Source organism: Frieseomelitta varia, unplaced genomic scaffold (genome assembly GCF_011392965.1).
Source record: "Frieseomelitta varia isolate USP_RPSP 00005682 unplaced genomic scaffold, Fvar_1.2 scaffold_518, whole genome shotgun sequence".
In the NCBI taxonomy this organism is placed as follows: Eukaryota; Metazoa; Arthropoda; class Insecta; order Hymenoptera; family Apidae; genus Frieseomelitta; species Frieseomelitta varia.
The window spans coordinates 27,950-48,475 of NW_025110277.1; the positions used below are offsets into that span (position 1 = coordinate 27,950).

The 20,526-nt window shown below is 44.7% G+C and overlaps 3 protein-coding genes across 9 annotated transcripts in view; all 3 read left to right on the plus strand.

Moving 5' to 3' along the window:
• Nucleotides 1-24: 24 nt before the first annotated feature.
• Nucleotides 25-641, plus strand: LOC122533313. Its single transcript, XM_043662916.1, has 2 exons — nt 25-286; nt 383-641. The coding sequence occupies exons 1-2, from the start codon at nt 159-161 to the stop codon at nt 639-641; spliced, it is 387 nt and encodes a 128-aa protein (XP_043518851.1). The 5' UTR covers nt 25-158.
• Nucleotides 642-647: 6 nt separating this feature from the next.
• Nucleotides 648-4,043, plus strand: LOC122533315 (mutS protein homolog 5-like). Its single transcript, XM_043662924.1, has 11 exons — nt 648-1,170; nt 1,257-1,430; nt 1,526-1,730; nt 1,816-2,017; nt 2,113-2,352; nt 2,445-2,583; nt 2,648-3,011; nt 3,081-3,293; nt 3,357-3,497; nt 3,563-3,621; nt 3,699-4,043. Exons 1-11 carry the CDS (start codon nt 650-652, stop codon nt 3,790-3,792), a joined length of 2,352 nt encoding a protein of 783 aa, XP_043518859.1. The 5' UTR covers nt 648-649; the 3' UTR covers nt 3,793-4,043.
• Nucleotides 4,044-4,697: 654 nt separating this feature from the next.
• Nucleotides 4,698-20,526, plus strand: part of LOC122533314 (kinesin-like protein KIF2A) — a 24,199-nt gene continuing 8,370 nt past the window's right edge. The window contains exons 1-12 of one of the 7 annotated variants that reach the window (XM_043662917.1): nt 4,698-5,483; nt 7,747-7,841; nt 7,931-8,041; nt 8,787-8,903; nt 9,728-9,758; nt 10,701-11,103; nt 12,009-12,582; nt 12,901-13,150; nt 13,545-13,699; nt 13,786-13,992; nt 14,106-14,280; nt 18,200-19,935. In XM_043662917.1, the coding sequence (XP_043518852.1) occupies nt 5,426-5,483; nt 7,747-7,841; nt 7,931-8,041; nt 8,787-8,903; nt 9,728-9,758; nt 10,701-11,103; nt 12,009-12,582; nt 12,901-13,150; nt 13,545-13,699; nt 13,786-13,992; nt 14,106-14,280; nt 18,200-19,338 (3,315 nt within the window). In that variant the 5' untranslated portion in view covers nt 4,698-5,425 and the 3' untranslated portion in view covers nt 19,339-19,935. Of the gene's footprint in view, nt 5,484-7,746; nt 7,842-7,930; nt 8,042-8,786; nt 8,928-9,727; nt 9,759-10,700; nt 11,104-12,008; nt 12,583-12,900; nt 13,151-13,544; nt 13,700-13,785; nt 13,993-14,105; nt 14,281-18,199; nt 19,936-19,989; nt 20,083-20,526 lie in introns of those variants that run through there. The other 6 variants (XM_043662920.1, XM_043662919.1, XM_043662918.1 and 3 more) reach the window with 6 other exon arrangements.

The window sequence follows — 20,526 nt, forward strand, 5'->3', positions numbered from 1 at the left end:
TCATGTTTTCCCCTCCCGATTTCAAATATGGCGGCGATTGCAGTGCCACGCTCGTTCAAATTTGACGCGCATGCGCGAGACACTTGAGTCGTAACCGCTTTAAGGGATACCTCGTTCTCAGTTCGCTATTCAAATTTCTTTGTTCATTTCTCATCACGATGGATCATTCTGGTGAAATGAAACGAACCAACGACGTGGTCACCAATCGTCCACGTATAATCGAATATTCGTCCAGCATAAGATCTAGAACTAGTCGTAGGACGACTACACCATCCAGTGCCCTAATGTACGTATTTACTTGCATTGTGTTTCTCCACTCTCTTCCATTCTCTCGTGTTCCCTTTCTTCCTTTCACATTTTCTCACGTTTTTCCCTTCCAAAGACGCTCCGAGTTCGAATCTCTAATATCGGAGAGCAGCGACGAGGACGAAGAAGCGCCGGCCAGCAAACTGGCAAGATTGTCATTACCGAAAATCGGTAATAACGCGACTAATCCAAAAGAGGCCGACACAGTTGTCTTCGAAGACATGGACGAGGCACGTCTCACTGCAACTTTTACTCTTTCTTCTCATTCCGTTATTATCAAATACACCGGTTTAGTTTCGTTTAGGTATTTCATCCCTTTTTTTTCCCCTAGATAATTTTATCGATGATTTGGAACAATAATCGTCTTGGCGCTGCCTATTACAACGTTCTCACGTCTGAATTATTCATTTTGGAAGACACGATGGACAACTTCGAACATTTCGACGTAACGAGAGCTCTGTACAAGCAATGTTTGCCGCATTACGTGCTTGTGAATGGCTCTGCGCCCAATGTTTTTATGAACGCTGTAAAAAAGATGTTAATGCCGTCGACGTCGAACGACGGAACGAATTCTTGCGATTCACTCGGGACTGTGCGCAACGCCGTCTTGAAAGCGACCTGCAAGAAAGATTACAACTACGAACGATGCTGTCACAGGGTGAAGTGTCTTCGACTCGAATTCGAGCCAAAGAACGCCAACAACGCGGACCGGCTAACTTTTTTGAACAGCATACTCAATTTCAAGTGCTGCGTGATGATACACGCGCTGGGTTCGCTGTTGCTGTTCGTCGACAAACACTGGAACAACATCGCGTTGGATCCATCCGGGAAACCTTCCTTCGTGTCGCTTAATTACCTGAACCTGTAAGTCCAAGTCGCTCTTTCTTCCCAGACTCTGTCATCATCCATCATTTCTCCGCTCTATTCGATTATATCTTTGCGGAACAAAGCCAAGATTTAGTGATGGTGGACGACGATACGTACAAAGCGCTGAATATCGTTCAAGCCAGGGATCACCCAAGTCTCTTTAAATTTGGCAAAATGGTCACAACGATGAAAGGAGTCAGCCTATTCTCGCTACTGAATCGTTACTGTCATTCCAGGCCGGGAGTACAGTTTCTGTGGTGAATTATCTAGTTCATATATAAATCCTTGTACATGTTCGCAATGTCGTATAGGTACATTTTAAGTTCTTCTTTTTTTTTATCGCCGTATTCAGGAAAACGCTGCATCATCCGACGCGAAACATTGCGTTACTAGAACAACGATTAAACGCGATTGAATTCTTCCTGAATTCAAATAACGAGAGCGTGATTGAAAATTTATCGTCCTGCTTAAGACACGTATATCGTTTGACCAATACGGTACTCGCTTGTTGTTCTGGGCCAGATGCGAAGCCATCCAATTGGTATAAATTGCACAAGGTTTGGTTCTCTGTTACTAGGATACGGAATCCGGTTGTCTCGTAAAGTTAACCGATCAATCAAATTGTTTCATCTTTTCTTTCAGACTATTTCAAATGTAATTTGTATCGCGGACATATGCGAAGACTACGCGGGAAGCATCGAATTATTCAAGCAAATAGCCGAAAGCATAACGACCGAAATGCAATACATCAAATACTTTATCGAATATATAGTGGATTTTAATGAGAGTAGACGGGAAAAGAAGCTTGTAGTTAAAGCGAACGTCGACCCTTTGCTGGACGAACGTGCGTGAAAACGATTTTCTTTCGATTTTTTCTTTTCTTTTTTTTTTTTTTTTTTACGAATCGTAAATCGTAATTGCAAATACCTTGATTCGCAGTAAATCACGTACGACGCACTTTGCCCGAACTGCTAACGCAAATGGCAGAGAAAGATATGCGAGAGCATCTTCCGTCTTGCGTTGCTGGTTGCAACATGCTATACTTGCCAAATATTGGCTACGTATTAGCGATAAACAAATGGAATCCGACTCCACCGACGCAAGACGTAATTTTTCCGAATTTAGAATTTAAATTCAGCATCAATCAAGTGCATTACTATAAAAGTTCTTCGGCGAAAGGTTGGTGATGCTGTTTCGCTTCGACGAACGAAGGAACAATGAACTCGATTTTGAGAAGTTCGATTTATTCTCATTTAGTTGGTTCATTCTAGAATTAGACGAAACTGTAGGCGACATCATATTGAAGATCGCTGTTCGACAAAACCATATTCTACAGAAGTTAATACGATACATGAGAAAGCACACGGGAACAATCTTACGAACGATTCAACTCTGCGCCGAATTGGACACGTGGGTATTTGTAATTACAACAGGCACAATTCGGTTGTTAACAAGCGTTGTTCGATCATTGTAGCTTACTGGTATTTTATAAAGTGGCGCGAGATTACAACTACATCAGACCAAATATAACCCAATCAAAGATCATAGACGTGATCGAAGGACGACACCCACTGATGGAATGTGTGACAACGTTCGTCTCGAACGATATACATTCGGGGAATGGCGGAAGCTTGATCAAAGTTTTAACGGGGCCAAATTCTTGCGGCAAAAGCGTATATTTGAAACAGATTGGACTTGTAATATTCATGGCTCACATAGGTTGCTACGTTCCTGCAAAAACCGCGACGATAGGAACGGTGTCTCGGATATTGACTCAAATGTCGAACACGGAAAGCATTGGCCTGAACGCGAGTTCGTTTCTACAGAATCTTCGGCAGGTAGGCGAACGAAATCTCTCCCAAGACTAGATCGAAAAGGGAACGAAGTGAAACGAGTTTGCGTTTCAGATAAACGTCGCTCTACGCGCATCCATGCCAGATTCCATCGTAATATCGGATGAATTGGACAGGGGAACGTGCGAAATTAGTGGATTGTCGCTGGTCGCTGCCGTTCTGAACACGTTCGCTGAAAGAGGCTCGAACTGTCCTCACGTGTTTCTCGCCACGCACGCTTATAGCGTACTCACGTTACTCCCTCAAACATCTTTAATCGAGATTCAGGTGACTGACTTTTGTCGACAGTTATCCCTTTTCTTTCTTCTTATTCTTCATCTTTAAATACAGACATTCGAATACGCGTTCGACCAAGACGAATCATTGGCGTTTTTCTATCGATTGACCAACGGAAGTACAACACGTAGTTTCGCACATTACGTAGCGAGAATCGCGGAATTGGACGAAGATGTGGTTAAACGAGGACTGGAGGTAATAATTAGAGCATTAGTGTACGAAACGTTCGGTAACGCATTTGCAATTCCGTCGAATTATAGATATTTCAGAAGATGAAACAGCATCAATTACCGTCCAGTATTTATTCTCGTGTCGACAGGTAAAACCAATAACGTAAAATTTTCAGTGAACAGAACGCAAAGAACTGCCGTTATTGGAAATGCTTTGCTTTTTCAGAATGCAACGTATTGCAGATCGATTTGAAACGGGCGACAATGTGGATTTGGAGGAATTAAAGACGTTAGTTCGGCAGGCTGTGTTTCCGAAGTAATTGCGCGTTTCTCAATACCAATAAAGAGTCGCTACGAGGACCAATCGTCGGACAAATCGGATGATACACTATTATTACGTTTTATACGCAAATGAATTAAAATAAAACGAGTTCGAATTCGAGGCGAAGTTGCTCACAATGTTTTTGCAGCGACGTCCCGGTATTTTTGTTACGTTTTCTGATGAAGTTTTGCTTTTACCTTTAACCCGATCACAGAAGAGGTACATAAATACGATCTTGCATACAATGTACGTTTTTGTCCCATGATTTCGGAGTTCTAGGACCTCCTTATCATTTTCATGTCACGTCCTGTCGACTTAGGCAGGTTTTGCACCGCAACAGTGCAGTCTGCTAATTGATGAGAATTAAAATAAAAAAATATGAACAGTATCGCATCTGTTTATTTCTTGAATTGAATGATGCTCCATCAATGAAGGAATATAACAACGATTGATGGAACTTGGGATGAAAAATTCATTATATATTTGATCATTTACATCTGTGTTTAAAGGTATTAGAAAAAGATTAATTGAAATATATTTTTCAACAATATAATCAGATATGACGTTTCCTACTTATTTTAGTGCGTTCAGAGTCTAAATGAATCCTGCTAACTCGACTTTACAAATGCTTGAAAGTATCAAAGAAATATTCCTACAAATATTGTTTGGCCACAGACGTTTGTGTTCAAACGTAGAGTGCGCTAAAAAAAAAACCAATGATTCTTTACAATGGTCGGTATTTCAGGTCACAGGCCACGAAATGGTAAGATGCTCGGTCTATTCACGTGCCCTCGTCTGTGGAAGAACCCAAGCCAGACGGTTGAAACGGCCAACAGATGGAAGGAGAATGCAGCTGGCTGGATGAGAAGTATACAGCTCGCCGAGTAACAGATGTCGCAGCGGTAGCGGCCGACCGAAAGTTGGCGCTCGCAGTCTTTCCGTTGTCAATAACGGACACTGGCAGTATCGTCCCGGCACAAAATCCCGGAAACATCTCGTTCGTGAAATATCAACGAATCCCCCGAATGTAACGTCGAGCCGTTGCGTTCTGGTTTACGCGTGATTGGAAATCGGTGAACAGGGAACGTGCTGTCGCGTAGGTTACACGACGCGCACCATTTCAACGAGGAATTCGGAAAAAACGGGCGTGCCTTGGACAGTCGGCGACGTCCCTGACGTGAAAATACACACAACGGTAAGAGGTGGTGGACAACGGCTACGGGACTGCGGTTGAGATTGCGACAAAAGGGAAGGACGTAGCAGCAAGCGAAGACAAAACACGACGAACACCGTGCATGAACGAGACAGAGCTAGGAGGAACATCGGCGGCGGCACTAGCGGCAACGGTGTCGGAAAGGGAAGAATACGTGGGGCGAGGAACGGTGGAGAGGAACGCAGCACAGCCGCGTGATTTTGAACGCGTACGCTGCCGTAACTGTCAACGGTCGGATTTCGAAGTCTGGCGGACTACGCGGTCCTCCTAAGGCTTCCCTTTTGCCGGAGAATCGCTGCGTTTTCGTCTCGACAACATTGTCGACGTCGTTGTCGTCGTCGTTGTCGTTGTGGTGGTTCGATCCGGTGAAAAACCGGCCGTCTTACGATCGTTGCAACGGCGTGAGAACACGGACTAAATGACCATGGAATACAATATCGAGACCGGCTATAGTATAAATATCAGGAGGACGGACGGTGAGTAACGTATCACGGCAAAGTATTTTTAGGCACTTTCGGACAACCGATCGCGTGTGCTTTTTCGTTACCCACACAGGGAAAATGGAACGCTCTTCGATATCTGTTTGTGTTTCTCTTTGTCTATTCTTCCATTCTAGTTTGTTCCCGTGAAAAGCCAACGAACCACCAGAGAACCACTTCGATCGTTGCTCATCATTATCGTCGTACGCTGCGTGTAATCGTTTTCGCCGTGTCGTGCAGCACACGCTTGCACGGTGTTGAAACACCGATCTTCGCCGTGATTCGCAACGTTGGTACAGCGATCAACTATTCCCACGGGGACGAAATTCTCGTTTGCGATCGAGGCAAATCTACCCTTCTCGCCGGGCTATGCAGCTCGTCGCACGTCGCACTTGTGTGTTACGTCGCCATCCTCCGGTTGGCCAACTATTTCAATATACATGTACATCTAGTTACGTAGGCGGGCATTGCAACGCGCGCGGATAACTGTCGAGGGAACTGGGCGAGTACTAAAGCGACGTATGCGAGTCTCTGTACAAGTACTTGCCCTTGAGTTTTCGAGTGCTGACCTTTTCGCGCCGTATTTGTTTTCTTTTCTCCCTTTTTTTTTTTTTTTTCTTTTCTTTAAACTCGACTCGATTTAAGGGGGTTAGTCACGCGGTATTTTTTTCGCTCGCGATCTTGTCCATTTCCTTCGCGTGCGATAACGATCGGCGACTCGATACTACCCGATTCTGCCGTTGGCAGAGATGAACGGATATCCTTTCACCGCGCCGGGTCTGGTCTTCTCTCGACGTAACCTAATGCAACGAGACCAGAACGAAAGATGCCACCTCCTTCGAATCGTTAATCGCGTTCCTTTTACGCGCTCTGAATGCCACGTAATCCTGCAGCCATCGTCGGGCGAATTTTCGCGAGATTTTTTTTTTTTTTCTTTTCACAGTACGATTCTCGTTTGGCAAGTCGAGTTGTCATCGACGATGACTCGAGTCAAGTCCTGCGACCGTGTGATCCTTTCTTCCTTCGAGCGAACACAACCGATGTTTTCATGGATCGCAAGAAGAAGTGCGAACCAGTGTTTGTCTCTCTTTCTCTCTCTGTCTCGATGAATGAGTCAGAGCGTTCGCCAAGAAAGGAGAGCTGGTTCGCCGCGTAGCAGCGCCGGCCAGAAACGACCGTTGCCTCGTTACGTTTGATCGAAGAACACGCGATCGAGAACAGAACGGACGACGATCGAAACGTGCCGGCGGAGAGCCTGCAGTGCGCGGTTGTTGGATAAGCGCCCGCACGGTTGCAGGAAGAAAGCGGATCGGTGGTGACCCAATCTCAGAGACGTGGTAGCAATAATATTTATAGCCTGCACCCGTCCATATAAATAGAAACACGCGTACTGGCTACGAGCGACCGGAACCTTCGATCTCCGATTCGCCGCGATTCGAAGCTGATTGCCAAAACGAATCTCCGTGTAATCTCCAATAACCGATAACGACTATTCCAGAGGTAACCCGCGTTACGGCTCGTTTGCGAATCGTTAGAAGTCGTTAGAGGCGTCTTTCACGCTTCCTAAATGGCATGCCAGACTCTTCTAGGAATAGTGCACACGTGTACTGGTGTAGGTGTACGCGTGTACACGATGCGTTCGCGGCTGAAACGCAACTCTCGACGCACGGCACGGCACGGCACGGCACGGCGATGCGACGCGACGCAACAAGTGGCCATCCTACGCGTGTACGTACGAGCATACGTCGCGCGAGTCGACCAGCCTCGCCGACGAAGCATCACCGGCGTCGCAGGCCTTGCCCGAAATTCAGAATCGAAATCGAAAGCGTGTGTAGAACGACGCGTGGTCGAGTCACGACGACGGGGCGAGTCGCGTGCACGTGGGCGCTGCATCCTTATATGGATCCCTGTCGCGAGATTCTTACCTCGCCAAACCTTACCTTTTATCCGTTCTTACGTCATCCACGAACATGTTCCCCGCGAATCCGCGGATCGACGCGTTCACCATTGATAGCTATTCTCGAATCGAGAAGTAAAAAATATCATCGCTTTGCGCGATCTGGTAACCATGTGCAATAATTCGGATTTTAAAGTTTACGTGTAAGAACGAGACAGGAGAGAACCATGTTTTATACGCCATCGATGCTTGGAACCTGATCCAATCCATCCGTTTGCCTTTTCGTACTCTCTATGATCGCTTCTCTTCTCGCAAGATCGTCGATTTAGCGACAAACTACGCCGAATGCATGTCTGTTTTCAGGTCGTGTCCACTCGGCGGTGGTTTCCGGGATCGATTGGGAGCATCGTACCGTCACCGTAGAATGGTTCGAAAGAGGAGAGACCAAGGGGAAAGAGGTATTTTTACGGGAACGACATGTGTACATTTCGCAACACCTCTGACATCTCTGTTCGTTTTTTCTTTTCTTTTTTTTTTTTGTTTTTAGGTGGAGATGGATGCGATCGTCGCCTTGAATCCTGACTTGACGAGTCAGAAAACCATAGAGCCACCTGCGCAAGTGAACAATCATCACGTGGTGATATCCGCTAGAGCAAGGGTACGTATCGTGCGATCGTTGGATCGTTCAGAGTCCCTTTTTATCCTTCGATCAGCACGCAACTGTGGACGAAACTATAGGTGAAAGAAAAATGCCCGACAAAGTCATCTGAAACACAGTAACGCGCGTTCGTACGTTCACGAGATCGATCGTGATTGTGCCCTTCGATCTTTCGCGAACTGTTCATTCCCATTCGTGTCAAGTCCACACGGTGGAGCTTCGACGTTCAGACACTTCTGTCTAATTTAAAATCTCTCTACGCAGAATGCGTGCGATCAACCAACTTCTTGAATTTCCGTGTACGTAGTCTTTCCATGCCAACCTCTCATCCGCGTTCGTTCTTTCGGGTGAGAGAAAACGTTGTCGTCGTAGTTTTTTTGGCACCGATATCGAGCGAGCGAACTACGATTCAACGTTTGCTTCTCGTCGTTCCTGCTACTAACACGATTGCATCTTTTTTTCCTCCATGGACGCTGCTCATTATCACGGATTTGGGTCTCTGCGATGGATCATCACCGATCTCCGGTCTCTCCCCGGTCCGAAACCGATCGAATCCCAATACGACCTCGCATCGTCGTCTCATCGTCCCGCGTCTCTGCAATCTCTATCGGCAACCACCTCTTCTCGTCGATCCTCCGCCATCCCCTCCCCTTTGCAATAGCGCCGCGTTTGTATCGTATCTCGGTAAATCTGCGTCCGAATCGAGAGTCGCGTGTGCCATCGCAATTCGAATGACGAAACACAGGAGTCTTCGGGCGAAGAGGACGAGGGGGTGGACGAGACAGAAACCCAAGAGGAGGGCTCTCTCGGACGGCACGGCGGTCACGCCGCAAGAAACGGCCTTGCATCCGCAACGCTTCCTGTACGAGTCGTTACTGCTCTTTCGGTAAACGCGCGAAACCCACGCTACTCTTCTCTCCCATCCCAACCCTCCTTGAAACATACGCTACGCACTCACACGTACACGCACCATTTTTGCGTTTCATCCTTTTCCATTTCCATCTCTCTCTTTCTCTCTTTTTCTGTGCCATTTTGCTACGTTTCGAGGATCGATCGTCACACACCACGACACCGCCTCTGTCGTCAACGATCACACGCCAGATAGCGATTTTTTCCCCCACGTTATTTTGCCTGTTTCTTTTCTCTCACACCGGTATCTCGCCAGAGAGCTCGATTGCAAAAGATTCGTCGTCACCACCGCTCCACGCACGCTTCCTCATTTTTTCACGTTCATCGCTCGCAATACCTAGTTCCACGTGCATTTTCGTTCGATCGAAGTTGCGCCGTCTCATGTCACTTTCTTTTCTATCACGTTGTTCGATTTACGTTCCCTTTCTTTTCACGCGTCTCACGAGACATCGACTCCCAACCTCCCCGCCGTACACGACGAAACAAACGATATATACGCTTTGTATCGATTTCGACTCGTTGATTTTCCACTCGGCGAACGTGCTTTTCAGATAACGTGTCGTATCTAATATCGCTCGACCAACTTGTTTTACTTCATTTGCCATTTCCTTTCATTTTCCCCGTTTAGTTATTTATTCATCTTTCTCGTCGTCAGTTATTTTTCGATCACCACTGGATTAACAAAACACGAAACTTGTTACTGTTGTTCGATTATCATATATTGGAATTTTCTTCGACGACTTTACGATATGTTTTCTGTTTTTTTTTTTTTTTCAGCATTCGATCAAGCCATCGATCCCAGTAAAAGGTATGTCGTGCGCGAGCAAACGCTGTACGTCGTGTACTGTTGTTTGCACGAAAAAAAAAAACCAGTCGAAGCGTCACGCTGTCGCAATGTCAAACTTGGCAAATCGATCGAATTGAAATCGCAAAGGTTTAACTTGGACGAAACGGTAACGATCAAAGTAACGTTCGAGCGCCACGCGAGTCTCGTCGCGTATCGGAATTGTCGTCCAGCGGCGTGCTTACTCCATCGTGGTCTCGAACCGGCGAACGAATCGATTTTCCAAGCGATAGCGAATGAAACACGCGTGATGTAGCGGTACGAGCGCCGGTGTCAGCGCCGTGTGAGAGAAGCACCACCAGCGGCAACGAACGGCGGCGATACGGCGGTGTTCACGCTCCAAACTATCGACGCTCTTGCGCCGTATGCAAAGGCACGCAAGGGCAAGGACCTCGATAGACGATGCGCAACGTGCTAAACCGACAGAGTATATAATCGCGCCGCGCGATTCGAGCCCACGTTTCTCTTCTATCCTTGTACACACACTCTCCTCTACTTTCTCTCTCTCTCTCTCTCTCTCTGCCTCCTTCCCCATTCACGCACACACACGCCTTTTTTCCTTCTTTTCTCTTCTTTTCTCTCTTTGTATCGGTTCTACGTTCTAATTTCGCGAAATTTCGACCGTAACTCGTCGCACATTCGCCGCGATCATCGCCATGAGGTTCGATCCGTTAGGCTTCTGTTTCGGGAGGAAGAATAGGATCAATGGTACCGAAGATGGAACGACGGTGGAATTCGAGGTTCGAGACAATTCGGAGCAGCAAGTCTCGCAACCACACGGTAACCACGGTAACGCGATTCCTTTGATACGCGTGAATTGTTCTCGGCCGTGTCGGCACCACCACGTTCGTTCGATTCTACCCTTGGATTCTTGGTCGAGTCTCGCGAATGATGTGTACTTTGCAGCGGGTTCCAACAGGCAAATGTCACGACAGTCGGGTCGGCCGACGAATATAATGCCACCCAGCAACACCGTGAATGGCCACGGTGATTCCACCGGGTTGACAGGCCGACGGGAGATGGAGAACATTCCACCGACACCAACAACCGCTGCTTCCTGCAACGTCACCGCGACGCAGGCCAAGCAAAAGCAACAACAGCTACAGTCTCAGCAACAGCAGCAACAGCAACAGCAGGTGCAGATAGAAAACGGACGAGCAAGGCGGTCGAACGTTGTGAAAGAGGTCGAGAGGTTGAAGAAGAACCGCGAGGAAAGAAGACAGAGGCAGGCCGAGTTGAAAGAGGAGAAGGAAGCTCTGATGAACTTGGATCCTGGTAATCCGAATTGGGAATTCCTCGCTATGATAAGGTCAGCAGTAGCCAGTAGTCTTTTTTTTTTTTGTATTAACACTCACTTCTAGGTAATAGTGTTATAATCAAGTTGACTTTTGATTCTCTACAATTACTAAAGTACTTGGCCTGTATTGAACTAGGACCATTTACAATTTTCTCAAATCTTACAAAGGTTTTTCTTCAATCTTAAATCTTACGAGTTTTTAATAACATTGAAGAGTCTGAATTTAATAATAATTAGAATGATTTAATAATGAATTTTATTAATTATTAAATACATGCATTCCGTGTAGTATTGTAGATATACACATTAATAGTTTGTAATTTCTATATCTTTGTTTTTATTACAGTCCTTTCAGACTGTGTATGTATACTGCTCCATCATGTCTCTTTTTTTTTTTTTTTTTTTTGTTTTATAATACAAAACTTTTAAAAATCCAAACACATACTTTGAAAGCTCCAGTTGAAACATTCTTTCAATTGCTCCTCTGTCATAATTGATATTCAGTCAACTACCAAAATTTGTAATTAAATTTTGTTCAAACTCTTCAATTTAACTAAAAATATGTCAAACATGTATCAGTGTATAGAGTACAGAGTATAGACAGTAGTATATTTTATTCTTTTCTTCCTATTATTAGCACTGTAACATTTCTACTGCTATAATTCTTATTTTCTTCTTATTTCCTCTTATCATCTTGAATAGTTTTATATATATATATATATATATATATATATATATATATATATATATCCATGATAATATACATTAATGTGTTATCTGTATTTTTTTTTGAAAGAGTTTAACGGTTTTTCCTCCTTTATCTGAACAAATCAAATTACATTCAATTATCTAGTCCCTCGCTGTCCTCGATTCTCTTTTCCTTTTTCACATATACATTGACATTTCTCTATCCACAGAGAATACCAGAGCAGCATCGAGTTTAGACCTCTTCGAGAGACAGATGCCGTGGAGGATCATCAGATTACGGTGTGCGTGAGAAAGCGTCCGCTGAACAAGAAGGAGATTGCACGCAAAGAGGTGGACGTGATCAGCGTGCCTAGTAAAGATCAGATGGTGGTTCATGAGCCGAAAGCCAAAGTCGATCTAACCAAATACTTGGAGAATCAAATCTTTCGGTTCGACTATGCGTTCGACGAAACGTGCAACAACGAGATCGTCTACAAGTATACGGCTAAGCCACTGGTGCAAACTATATTTGAAGGTGGCATGGCCACGTGTTTCGCTTACGGCCAAACAGGAAGCGGAAAAACGCATACTATGGGCGGTGATTTTAATGGAAAGACACAGGACTGCAAAAAAGGAATTTACGCGATGGTAGCCAAGGATGTGTTCAAATGCCTCAAACTTGCCAAGTATCGCCCGTTGAATCTGATCATTTCCGCGAGCTTTTTCGAGATCTACTCGGGCAAGGTATTCGATCTGTTGGCGGACAAGGAGAAGCTTCGTGTTTTAGAGGATGGCAAGCAACAGGTATGCATATACAGCGTGTTTCGTTTAATTGAAAACAGTAGAGTATCTAATGAGGAATTAAAATCGGCAAAAAAAATTTTTCAAGAAGAATTAGGGATATTGTATGATGTAAATTATTTCTTGGTAGTGTGAAAGATTTTTTTTTTTTTAATAGATTTTAGGGCATTCCATATAAAAAGTATTAACCTGTTTGTATTGATTTAGATGATATTTTAAGATTTTAAGAAACCTGTTACATGAAAGGCGTGGGATAGTCTATCCTTTTTAAACATCCTATATACATTTATTTCTTCTTTCTAATTCCTTTCTGTTCCGTAGGTGCAAATAGTCGGATTAACGGAGAAAGTGGTGGAGACCTGCGACGAAGTTTTGAAGCTGATACAGCACGGGAACAGTGCCAGAACTAGTGGCCAGACTAGTGCAAATTCCAACTCGTCGCGATCGCACGCCGTTTTTCAAATCATAGCACGGACACCAGGCACGCACAAGGTTCACGGAAAATTCTCTCTGATCGATCTTGCCGGTAACGAGAGAGGAGCGGACACCTCTTCTGCCAACAGACAAACTCGTAAGTTACTCACTGTTCAGCGATATACTTGAGCCACTCATTTTCCAAATCGATTATTTCTATAAAACAAAAAATAGAGAAATTGATGAAATGGCATACATTCTTTTCTAAAAAATTATTAGAGGTTTTATCTAATGACATGCAAAATGCATAAAATCGTATGTTGAAATAATCACAATAGCTTATGAAATACATTATTTGTTATTGCATGTCTAAAAAGATTTCTATCGTTCAATGGTGGTATTAAGGCCTAATCTAAATTTATTTTAAATATAAAAAGCCGATCGAGTGCTTTGGCACTAAAATTTGAAAAAAATTCAAAAAATAGAGTTGAACTAACTGCTCATTCGCAGAAAATTGAAAGTTGAATCAAAGATCGACTTATCGTTCGCAGGTATGGAGGGTGCCGAGATTAACAAATCATTATTGGCATTGAAAGAATGTATCCGTGCATTGAGCCGCAAAGGCACACATTTACCATTCAGAGCTAGCAAGTTGACGCAAGTATTAAGGGACAGCTTCATCGGTGAAAAGTCAAAAACTTGCATGGTAATGAATTTACGTTTCTCTCGTTTCTCGCGTCGTTGATCAATTTAAACGATTTAAATGTTGCTGTTTTTTTTTCCTGTTCGCAGATAGCTATGATTAGTCCCGGAATGAGTTCCTGCGAACATTCGTTGAACACACTCAGATACGCGGATCGAGTGAAGGAGTTGGCCGCGACCGATCCAACAGAAATGAAAGCTTCTCCGACGGACGACGAACGGGAATTAAAAATCGAAGAGCAGTCGAACAACAGCGTGCTATCGGATAGCGATTTGGCACAGCTCCGGTCTCTAAACGTAAGCCGGAAAATAATAATTTCGTTCATACGACGTAAATAATGTAAATAACGCGCTTATAACCTTCAAAACGTCGGACACGTCTTTTCTCATGATAGTTTTTAATTTAATAGGAAGGTGAAATTTCGCAAGATCTTTACACGTTCCACGAAGCGGTATCCGCGTTGCAAATGCTGGAGGAGGAAGTCCTAGACACGCACAAGATGGTTATGGACCACACGAATAGATTCCTGGATGGTGCGCGCAATGTGTTCAGTACGACTCACGAAGTAGACTACGACCAAGAAGGTAAGACGGTGATTCTGTGTTTGTCAGTTGATTCCGATATATACGAGCGTACCTTCGCTCTCCTGTACGCGCGCGCGCACACACACAGACACAACACACTCGCAAATGCACGCACGCACGCACGCACGCATGTACGCACGCATCTACGCACGCGTACAAAACCAAAAATAACGTTTCTTGTTTCCCCGTGTCGTTTCTATTTCCAGAAGTTTTCAATTTTAACTCGACTCATGTCCCGACATGCAAATACTTCTCTTTGTTTTTGCATGCGTACGCGCTCAATCCTTCCTCTTTGTTTTTTAAGCGGTCTGATATTTTCTGCTTTTTATTCTAATTTTTCGTTTTTTTTCTATTTTTTTCTTTTTTTTTTTTTTTTTTTTTTTTTTTTGAAAATTTCGCAGGTATCTCTCATGTATGGTACAAATCCCGGTTGGAAATTCGCCGGGGATACATCGATTCGTGGAAAATGGCGTTGCTGGGGCTGGATCGAACGAATCCAGAGCAAAATGGTGTATACGTAGAACATCGTTTCCCTATCTTGGTATGCGGTTCAGGTGTAGACGCGGTGTTAGAGAGGGAGGGAGCAAGGGGCAGTGCCACGTTGGCGGGCAGATTTTCAAAAAACCGGAGGGGCTGCGCGCGCTTCGCCTTCATTGATCGGAGGGTTGTGTCCGGCGGCCATCCTCTCCGCTGCGCCACGAACGCGAACTACCCTCTTCGTCGGCTAGCGGCCGAAGAGGGACTCGTTCGGCGTCGACTTTCAGGGCGGAGCCCAGGAATCTCTGAGGCCCTCGTTTCGCCAAGAGGAAAAAAAAAAATTCAAAAAATTTTCTTTTTTTTAAAAATCTAGAAAAATCGCAAGATTGCGAAAAAAGTGGGGAAAAAAGAAGGAAAAAATTGTAAAATTCATAAAATTTGAAAAACTCCGCCATTTTTAGGCGGCCCGCGGGATTTCAACTTTTTTCCGCGGACGCACGCCGGAGGGAATTTAAATGAGGAAGAAGAAACGCCATAGGACCTGTACCATTCCTTTTGTCTTGCGATTATTTTCCATTTTATAAACGTTTTCAACGTTATAACGCGAATCGCCTGGTCGTCCAACAAACGACGTGCTCATTTTTCATTCATTCATTTGTTTATTTTTTTTTTTTCCCCCATTCGCGGAGACAAACGAACAAAGGAGAAATAAACGGTCGCCGAGATCGCGCATGCTTGAAGACACTTGAAAAAAAATTGAAGCCTATTGAAGTCTCTGCCTCGAGCGGGACGTCGAGCTTCTCTTCGGCTCTTCGTTTCAGCCGTTGAACACAAACGACCCCATTGTTTTTTCTCGCCGCGCTGCCACCGTACATTTTTCAGTCTTCTTCCGCCAACCGTCAGGTTGAAAAAAAAAAAAGAAAAAAAACTCTACGGGTTCGCAGCGGGCGACAAGCACGTACAACGCTCGATGTCGCAATGGAATTATCGACGAGTCCTTCACGGCGAGGACCGTCCCTCGGAACGAAGGATTCTCGCCAACCGACTTGGCGCGGGCAACGATCGTGACCAGCGAGCCGGCGAGGAAAATCGGCCTGCAAGCTTCTCATTACAGTTTCCTGGAGGATTTCGAAAAGGACCGACCCCCTCTGGAAACGGACCGGGTATACCACAGCATTTTTCAGTCTAGGGGACCAAACTCTGACAGGTTCTCTGGGTTCACTCGAGGGAGAAAATCAGCCGGGAGAATGGATATGCCAAGGATCGAGTAAAAGAGAGGAGGAGGCAGAGAGGGGAAGATCGCGGAGGTGTGCAGCGTATTAGAGAAGGAGACGGAGATAACGAAGAACCGTAGGAAGGAAGAGGAGGAACGATCGAAGCGAGGAACCAGAATATATCCCGTATTTGAGACGAAGTCCGAGAGAGAGAAAGAGAAAAAGAGACAGAGAGAGAGAGAGAGAGAGAGAGAGAGAGAGAGAGAGAGAGAGAGAGAGAGAGAGAACGGAGGTAAAGCGAGGAATAGGGCGAGAAAGAGGAAACAACGGAGGGAAAGAGAAAGATAGAGGGAGAGAAAGAGAAAGAGGGAAAGAGATGGACAGATAAAGAGGAATCGAGAGGGAGCGAGAGCGAGTTAACCTAACCTCAAAATTCCAGCATCAATTCTGGAGCCCCTCTAGTGTCCCACCCAGCCGGTGCAATTAGGAACTACCCCTTCTATCCTATTCTGGCTCTATCCTCACTTCCCTTCGACCTCCCACCCTGGAGAGCGGCAGCACCACGTGATCCGGCAACTACACTCTTGTTTTTAGGGTGGCGGTCCGGGTGTCGGTGGTGGCGGGCGACGGGGGCGCGCGTACCGAGGAGGAGGTGGAGGTCCACAGGAAGGGGACGAGTTGCCGGGTAGGAATACCACGTCCGCGTCGCCATGGCTACCGTAGGGGGTGGTTTATACTTGAAGGGTTACCCCCGTGGTACAGTCTCTGCAAAATCGTGAAAACTGCCGAGATACGGCGGCCCCGCGAACCGGAAAAAGTGTCGGCTGCGGTCGCTGTACTTTTGGCCACGCTTTCACCCGGGGGCTTTCCCTTTCGCGGCCTCCGCTGTTTACATCGCTTAAACGTCTAAGACAATTAATGACCGGGTTTTCGGCGGCTTTCCCTCCCCCAAGGTAGCTAGGTTTTTCATCCTACCGTCTTCTCTTTTTACTTCTCCTACTTAGGACGTCGACATCTGAGATTCTGGCGTGCTTACTTCGTCGTAACTTACTTCGATTCGCTATGGTATTTCCGTTGTCTGTTGAAGATGTTGGGAACGTGATATTTGAGATTATTGTGATTTCGTTCACGATTTCATTCTTTCTTATTGAAGCATAAAGGATTGTGTAAACGAATCTGTTTAAAAATGAAGATTTAAGAATATTGTCTTTTTTTTGTGGGGAGCATAGTAATTTTTTATTTCCTACTCGTTGGAAAACTTTTATTTTATTTTATTTTATTTTTTTTTTTTTTTTTTTCCTTTTTGCATCGTTTTACTTTGAAAGCATTCTTAGAGAATTTCACCACGTTTCCTGGCGTATCTTTTCGGAACTCTGCTCCGCTTGATAGTTACGAAAACGATTATGTTTATTGTCCGTGGAAGTAGTAAAAACAAACGACATCGCCGTCGGTGTCAACATTCGCGAATCGCAGGAGTTCTTCGGCTCGCGTGCAATTTCACCGCTGTAACCGCCACGATGTTAATATTCATCCGAGATAAGGAAGCAAAACGTGTTGTTGACCTGAGAAATAAAACGTACAATCTTCTTTCTTAACGCTCAACTGTGATTCTGCAAGAGCGCAATGTTGCGGTCGTTTCCAAGGGACAAAAAAATTGTGATTTAACAACGAAATCCCACAGTAAAAATTTATTGCATTCGTTTAGAATTATTTTATTCGACATTGGACATTTTCTGTTGTTTAATTGTTATTCGAAAATCCACATATTAACATAATCCACGAATAACGTAATTGGTACAGGAAAAACGAATTTTTCCTCGTTTCATTATCGTAAAAAAAAAAAAAAAAAAAAAAAAAAAAAAAAAAAAAAAAANTTTTTTTTTTTTTTTTTTTTTTTTTTTTTTTTTTTTTTTTTTTTTTTTTTTTTTTTTTTTTGGTTTTACTCTTTTTTCTCTTCTCTCCTTTTTAATTTTCCGAATTTCTTACCGAACTTTTTCGATGACACGATAACGCATGCCTGTTCGCCTCGTCGCGTCCGTCTGTTTAGAACTGTACGTTCTACAAGTTCTGTCGTAGTCTCGTTTTCGGTCTCTCGTTCGTACCTCTCGGTTATCGATCGGACAATGTCACTCCGGGACCCCGCGACAGATATACCCCCCAATAACGGTGAAACGAAGAGCGAGAACCAAGTGGGGCACCAAGCGTTATTGTGTGGAATTTTGCGACAGATTCACACGGTAAAGATAAGGGAAAGGCAAGCTGTCCGTTAGAACCGGACATAGAGGATGAGAGGACACCGACGACGGCAATGTCAACGACGACAACAATGATGGCCGCGCCAGTAAACGACGATAGCTACGTCTCCTCCGATGCTGACTCGTGGTCCAACCTAAATAGAGTCATTCATACGTCGACAAAGAGCTCGTTAAAATCTCCATGGATGGACGAGGTCGAATATAAAAATGACGTCAGTTCGTGCGACAGCGATTACGAATCGTTAAACGTTATTGAAGGGACGCGCGTCGCGGCGAACACGTGGGTATCGTGCGTCGAAAATGTACCGAAGAAGAGCGGTTTGTCTGCGAATGAAAACTCGCCTCGGACAGTGAACCGCAGTAGCGCGCAACGATCCAAACGATCTATCGCTGGGAGAAAGGGTGTACAGAAATATCATTGGTCCGGCACTTTCAATCGTGGTCAAGTGAGAAGGCATTCTTCGTCTTTCTGTGAGAAAACAAACGATGCCAAGGCACGTCGTCCCGACGAGATCAACGACTCGAATTATAATTACAACCTGAACGCATCCGACGACGAGAAAACAGCAAAGAAGACGAAACTGTTTTCCCACGATAAGTTCAACTTGGACGACGAGAGCAGCGAGAGCAACGAGAACGTGAAACGTTGGCCCGATCGTCGGTCAGCCGCGAACCTTTTCAAACACGACGGATCGCGATTCAGCGGAACACCGCGGCGGTGTTGGACGACGCGCGGACAGGAGGAGAAGGAGGAGGAGGAGAGTCATCGTTATCCACAGGACGAAACGATCGAACAGGCGATACGTGCGAATTTACGAAACGAAAAGTGTCGAAACGAAGAGAACCAATTGGGATTCGGTGAAACACGGCCCTCCTCAAGGTCCTCGTGTTGCATCGACGACGACGATGATCGAATGACGGTCATCGATCGCTATCAAATCACTTTGTCCACCGTTTACGTTCGTAAATCGAATTCGGCGATCGACGATCGATCCACGTTCAAAATCTTCGACTTTCTCCTGTCGTTTTTCAAAAATATGATTCTCTTTACCTTTCTGCCCAGCCTGTACATGGCCTTCTTCATCTACGTGAAACAAACGGAGGAGCGATAAGTTCTTGTCTCACGCGGCCCCCTTATCTTTTCTTTTTCCTTTTCTTTTTTTTTTTTGTTTTTTTTCCTAACGCGTTCGTTCTTTGTTTCATTTGCGTTTTTTTTTCCCCTCTTTTATCCTCTATTCCTTTTTATACTTTCCTATCGACGATAATCGTAGCTTTTACGCTTTAACGGCGTTTTAGTTCTTTTTTTTTTTTTTTTAACGTTGCAATACAATCGAAGGAGCGAGAGACCGGTTTGTCGTATCAGTCCCATTAAAAACTGATATGCCATCCGCGAATAATAGACAGACGTTGCTCGCGGTCGTTCGCTGGAAAAAAATGAGAACGATCGCTTTTGCCAGTCGAGCGTCGATGGAATTTCGTTCGGTCGAGAACGAAATTCTCGCGGATACGAGCGAAATAACGAATTTATAATTGAAACGGTAATTGAATGAAACATATCGTATGTGTATACGTACGCAGTACCATACACATAGAAACACAAGAAACGAATTGCACTTGCGTTGCAATTGAGCGCTCTTAGCGCTCAGAACCGTTGTTTTCTAGCTATCTGTAAAACAATACAATGGCTCGTACAACAGCTGGAACAACAACAACCACAACAACAACAATGACACGTTTGAACGTAACATCACGCACCCTTGCAGATTTGAGACGGAAAAGAACAAAGTTTGAGTCGCCCAACCTGAGGAGGTTCTTGTTACGTAGACGTCTGATAGAGAGAAAACAGTTCTCCGACGGTACGAAACCATTCGATTCAAAAATCATATATAAAGTCGCTTACCTTTTTTAATACGCACCAGAGAATTAATACTAATTTACGCGTTCGGGTAATTCACGACACGCGAGGTCATCATCACCGCATTGATATGTTTGTACATATACTTACGCATCATCGACGTCCCCGATGAGTAACGCTTGCTTTTAATTATCGATGAACCCATCGTGACGATTGTATAAATGCATAGGTATCATAAACAAGTGCAATTGACAGTGTCCGTCAATTAATAATTAAAAATATCGACTTTCGTAATATCAAAATGCTCGAAATGTTCGACTTTCGAGCAAAGTCGAATAAAGCGGAATTACGATCGGATACAGATAGAGAGAGAGAGAGAGAGAGAGAGAGAGAGAGAGAGAGAGAGAGAGAGAGGGAGAGAGAGAGAGAAAGAGAGCAACGTGTA

What these genes read in the sequence shown, in the direction of transcription:
- LOC122533313 (XM_043662916.1), top strand. Translation starts at nt 159, where the DNA reads ATGGATCATTCTGGTGAAATGAAACGAACCAACGACGTGGTCACCAAT. An exon ending in ACACCATCCAGTGCCCTAAT is followed by an intron (nt 287 to 382) that starts GTACGTATTTAC and finishes TCCCTTCCAAAG; the next exon opens with ACGCTCCGAGTTCGAATCTC.
- LOC122533315 (XM_043662924.1), top strand. Translation starts at nt 650, where the DNA reads ATGATTTGGAACAATAATCGTCTTGGCGCTGCCTATTACAACGTTCTC. An exon ending in TAAAAGTTCTTCGGCGAAAG is followed by an intron (nt 2,353 to 2,444) that starts GTTGGTGATGCT and finishes GGTTCATTCTAG; the next exon opens with AATTAGACGAAACTGTAGGC. An exon ending in TTCTACAGAATCTTCGGCAG is followed by an intron (nt 3,012 to 3,080) that starts GTAGGCGAACGA and finishes TTTGCGTTTCAG; the next exon opens with ATAAACGTCGCTCTACGCGC.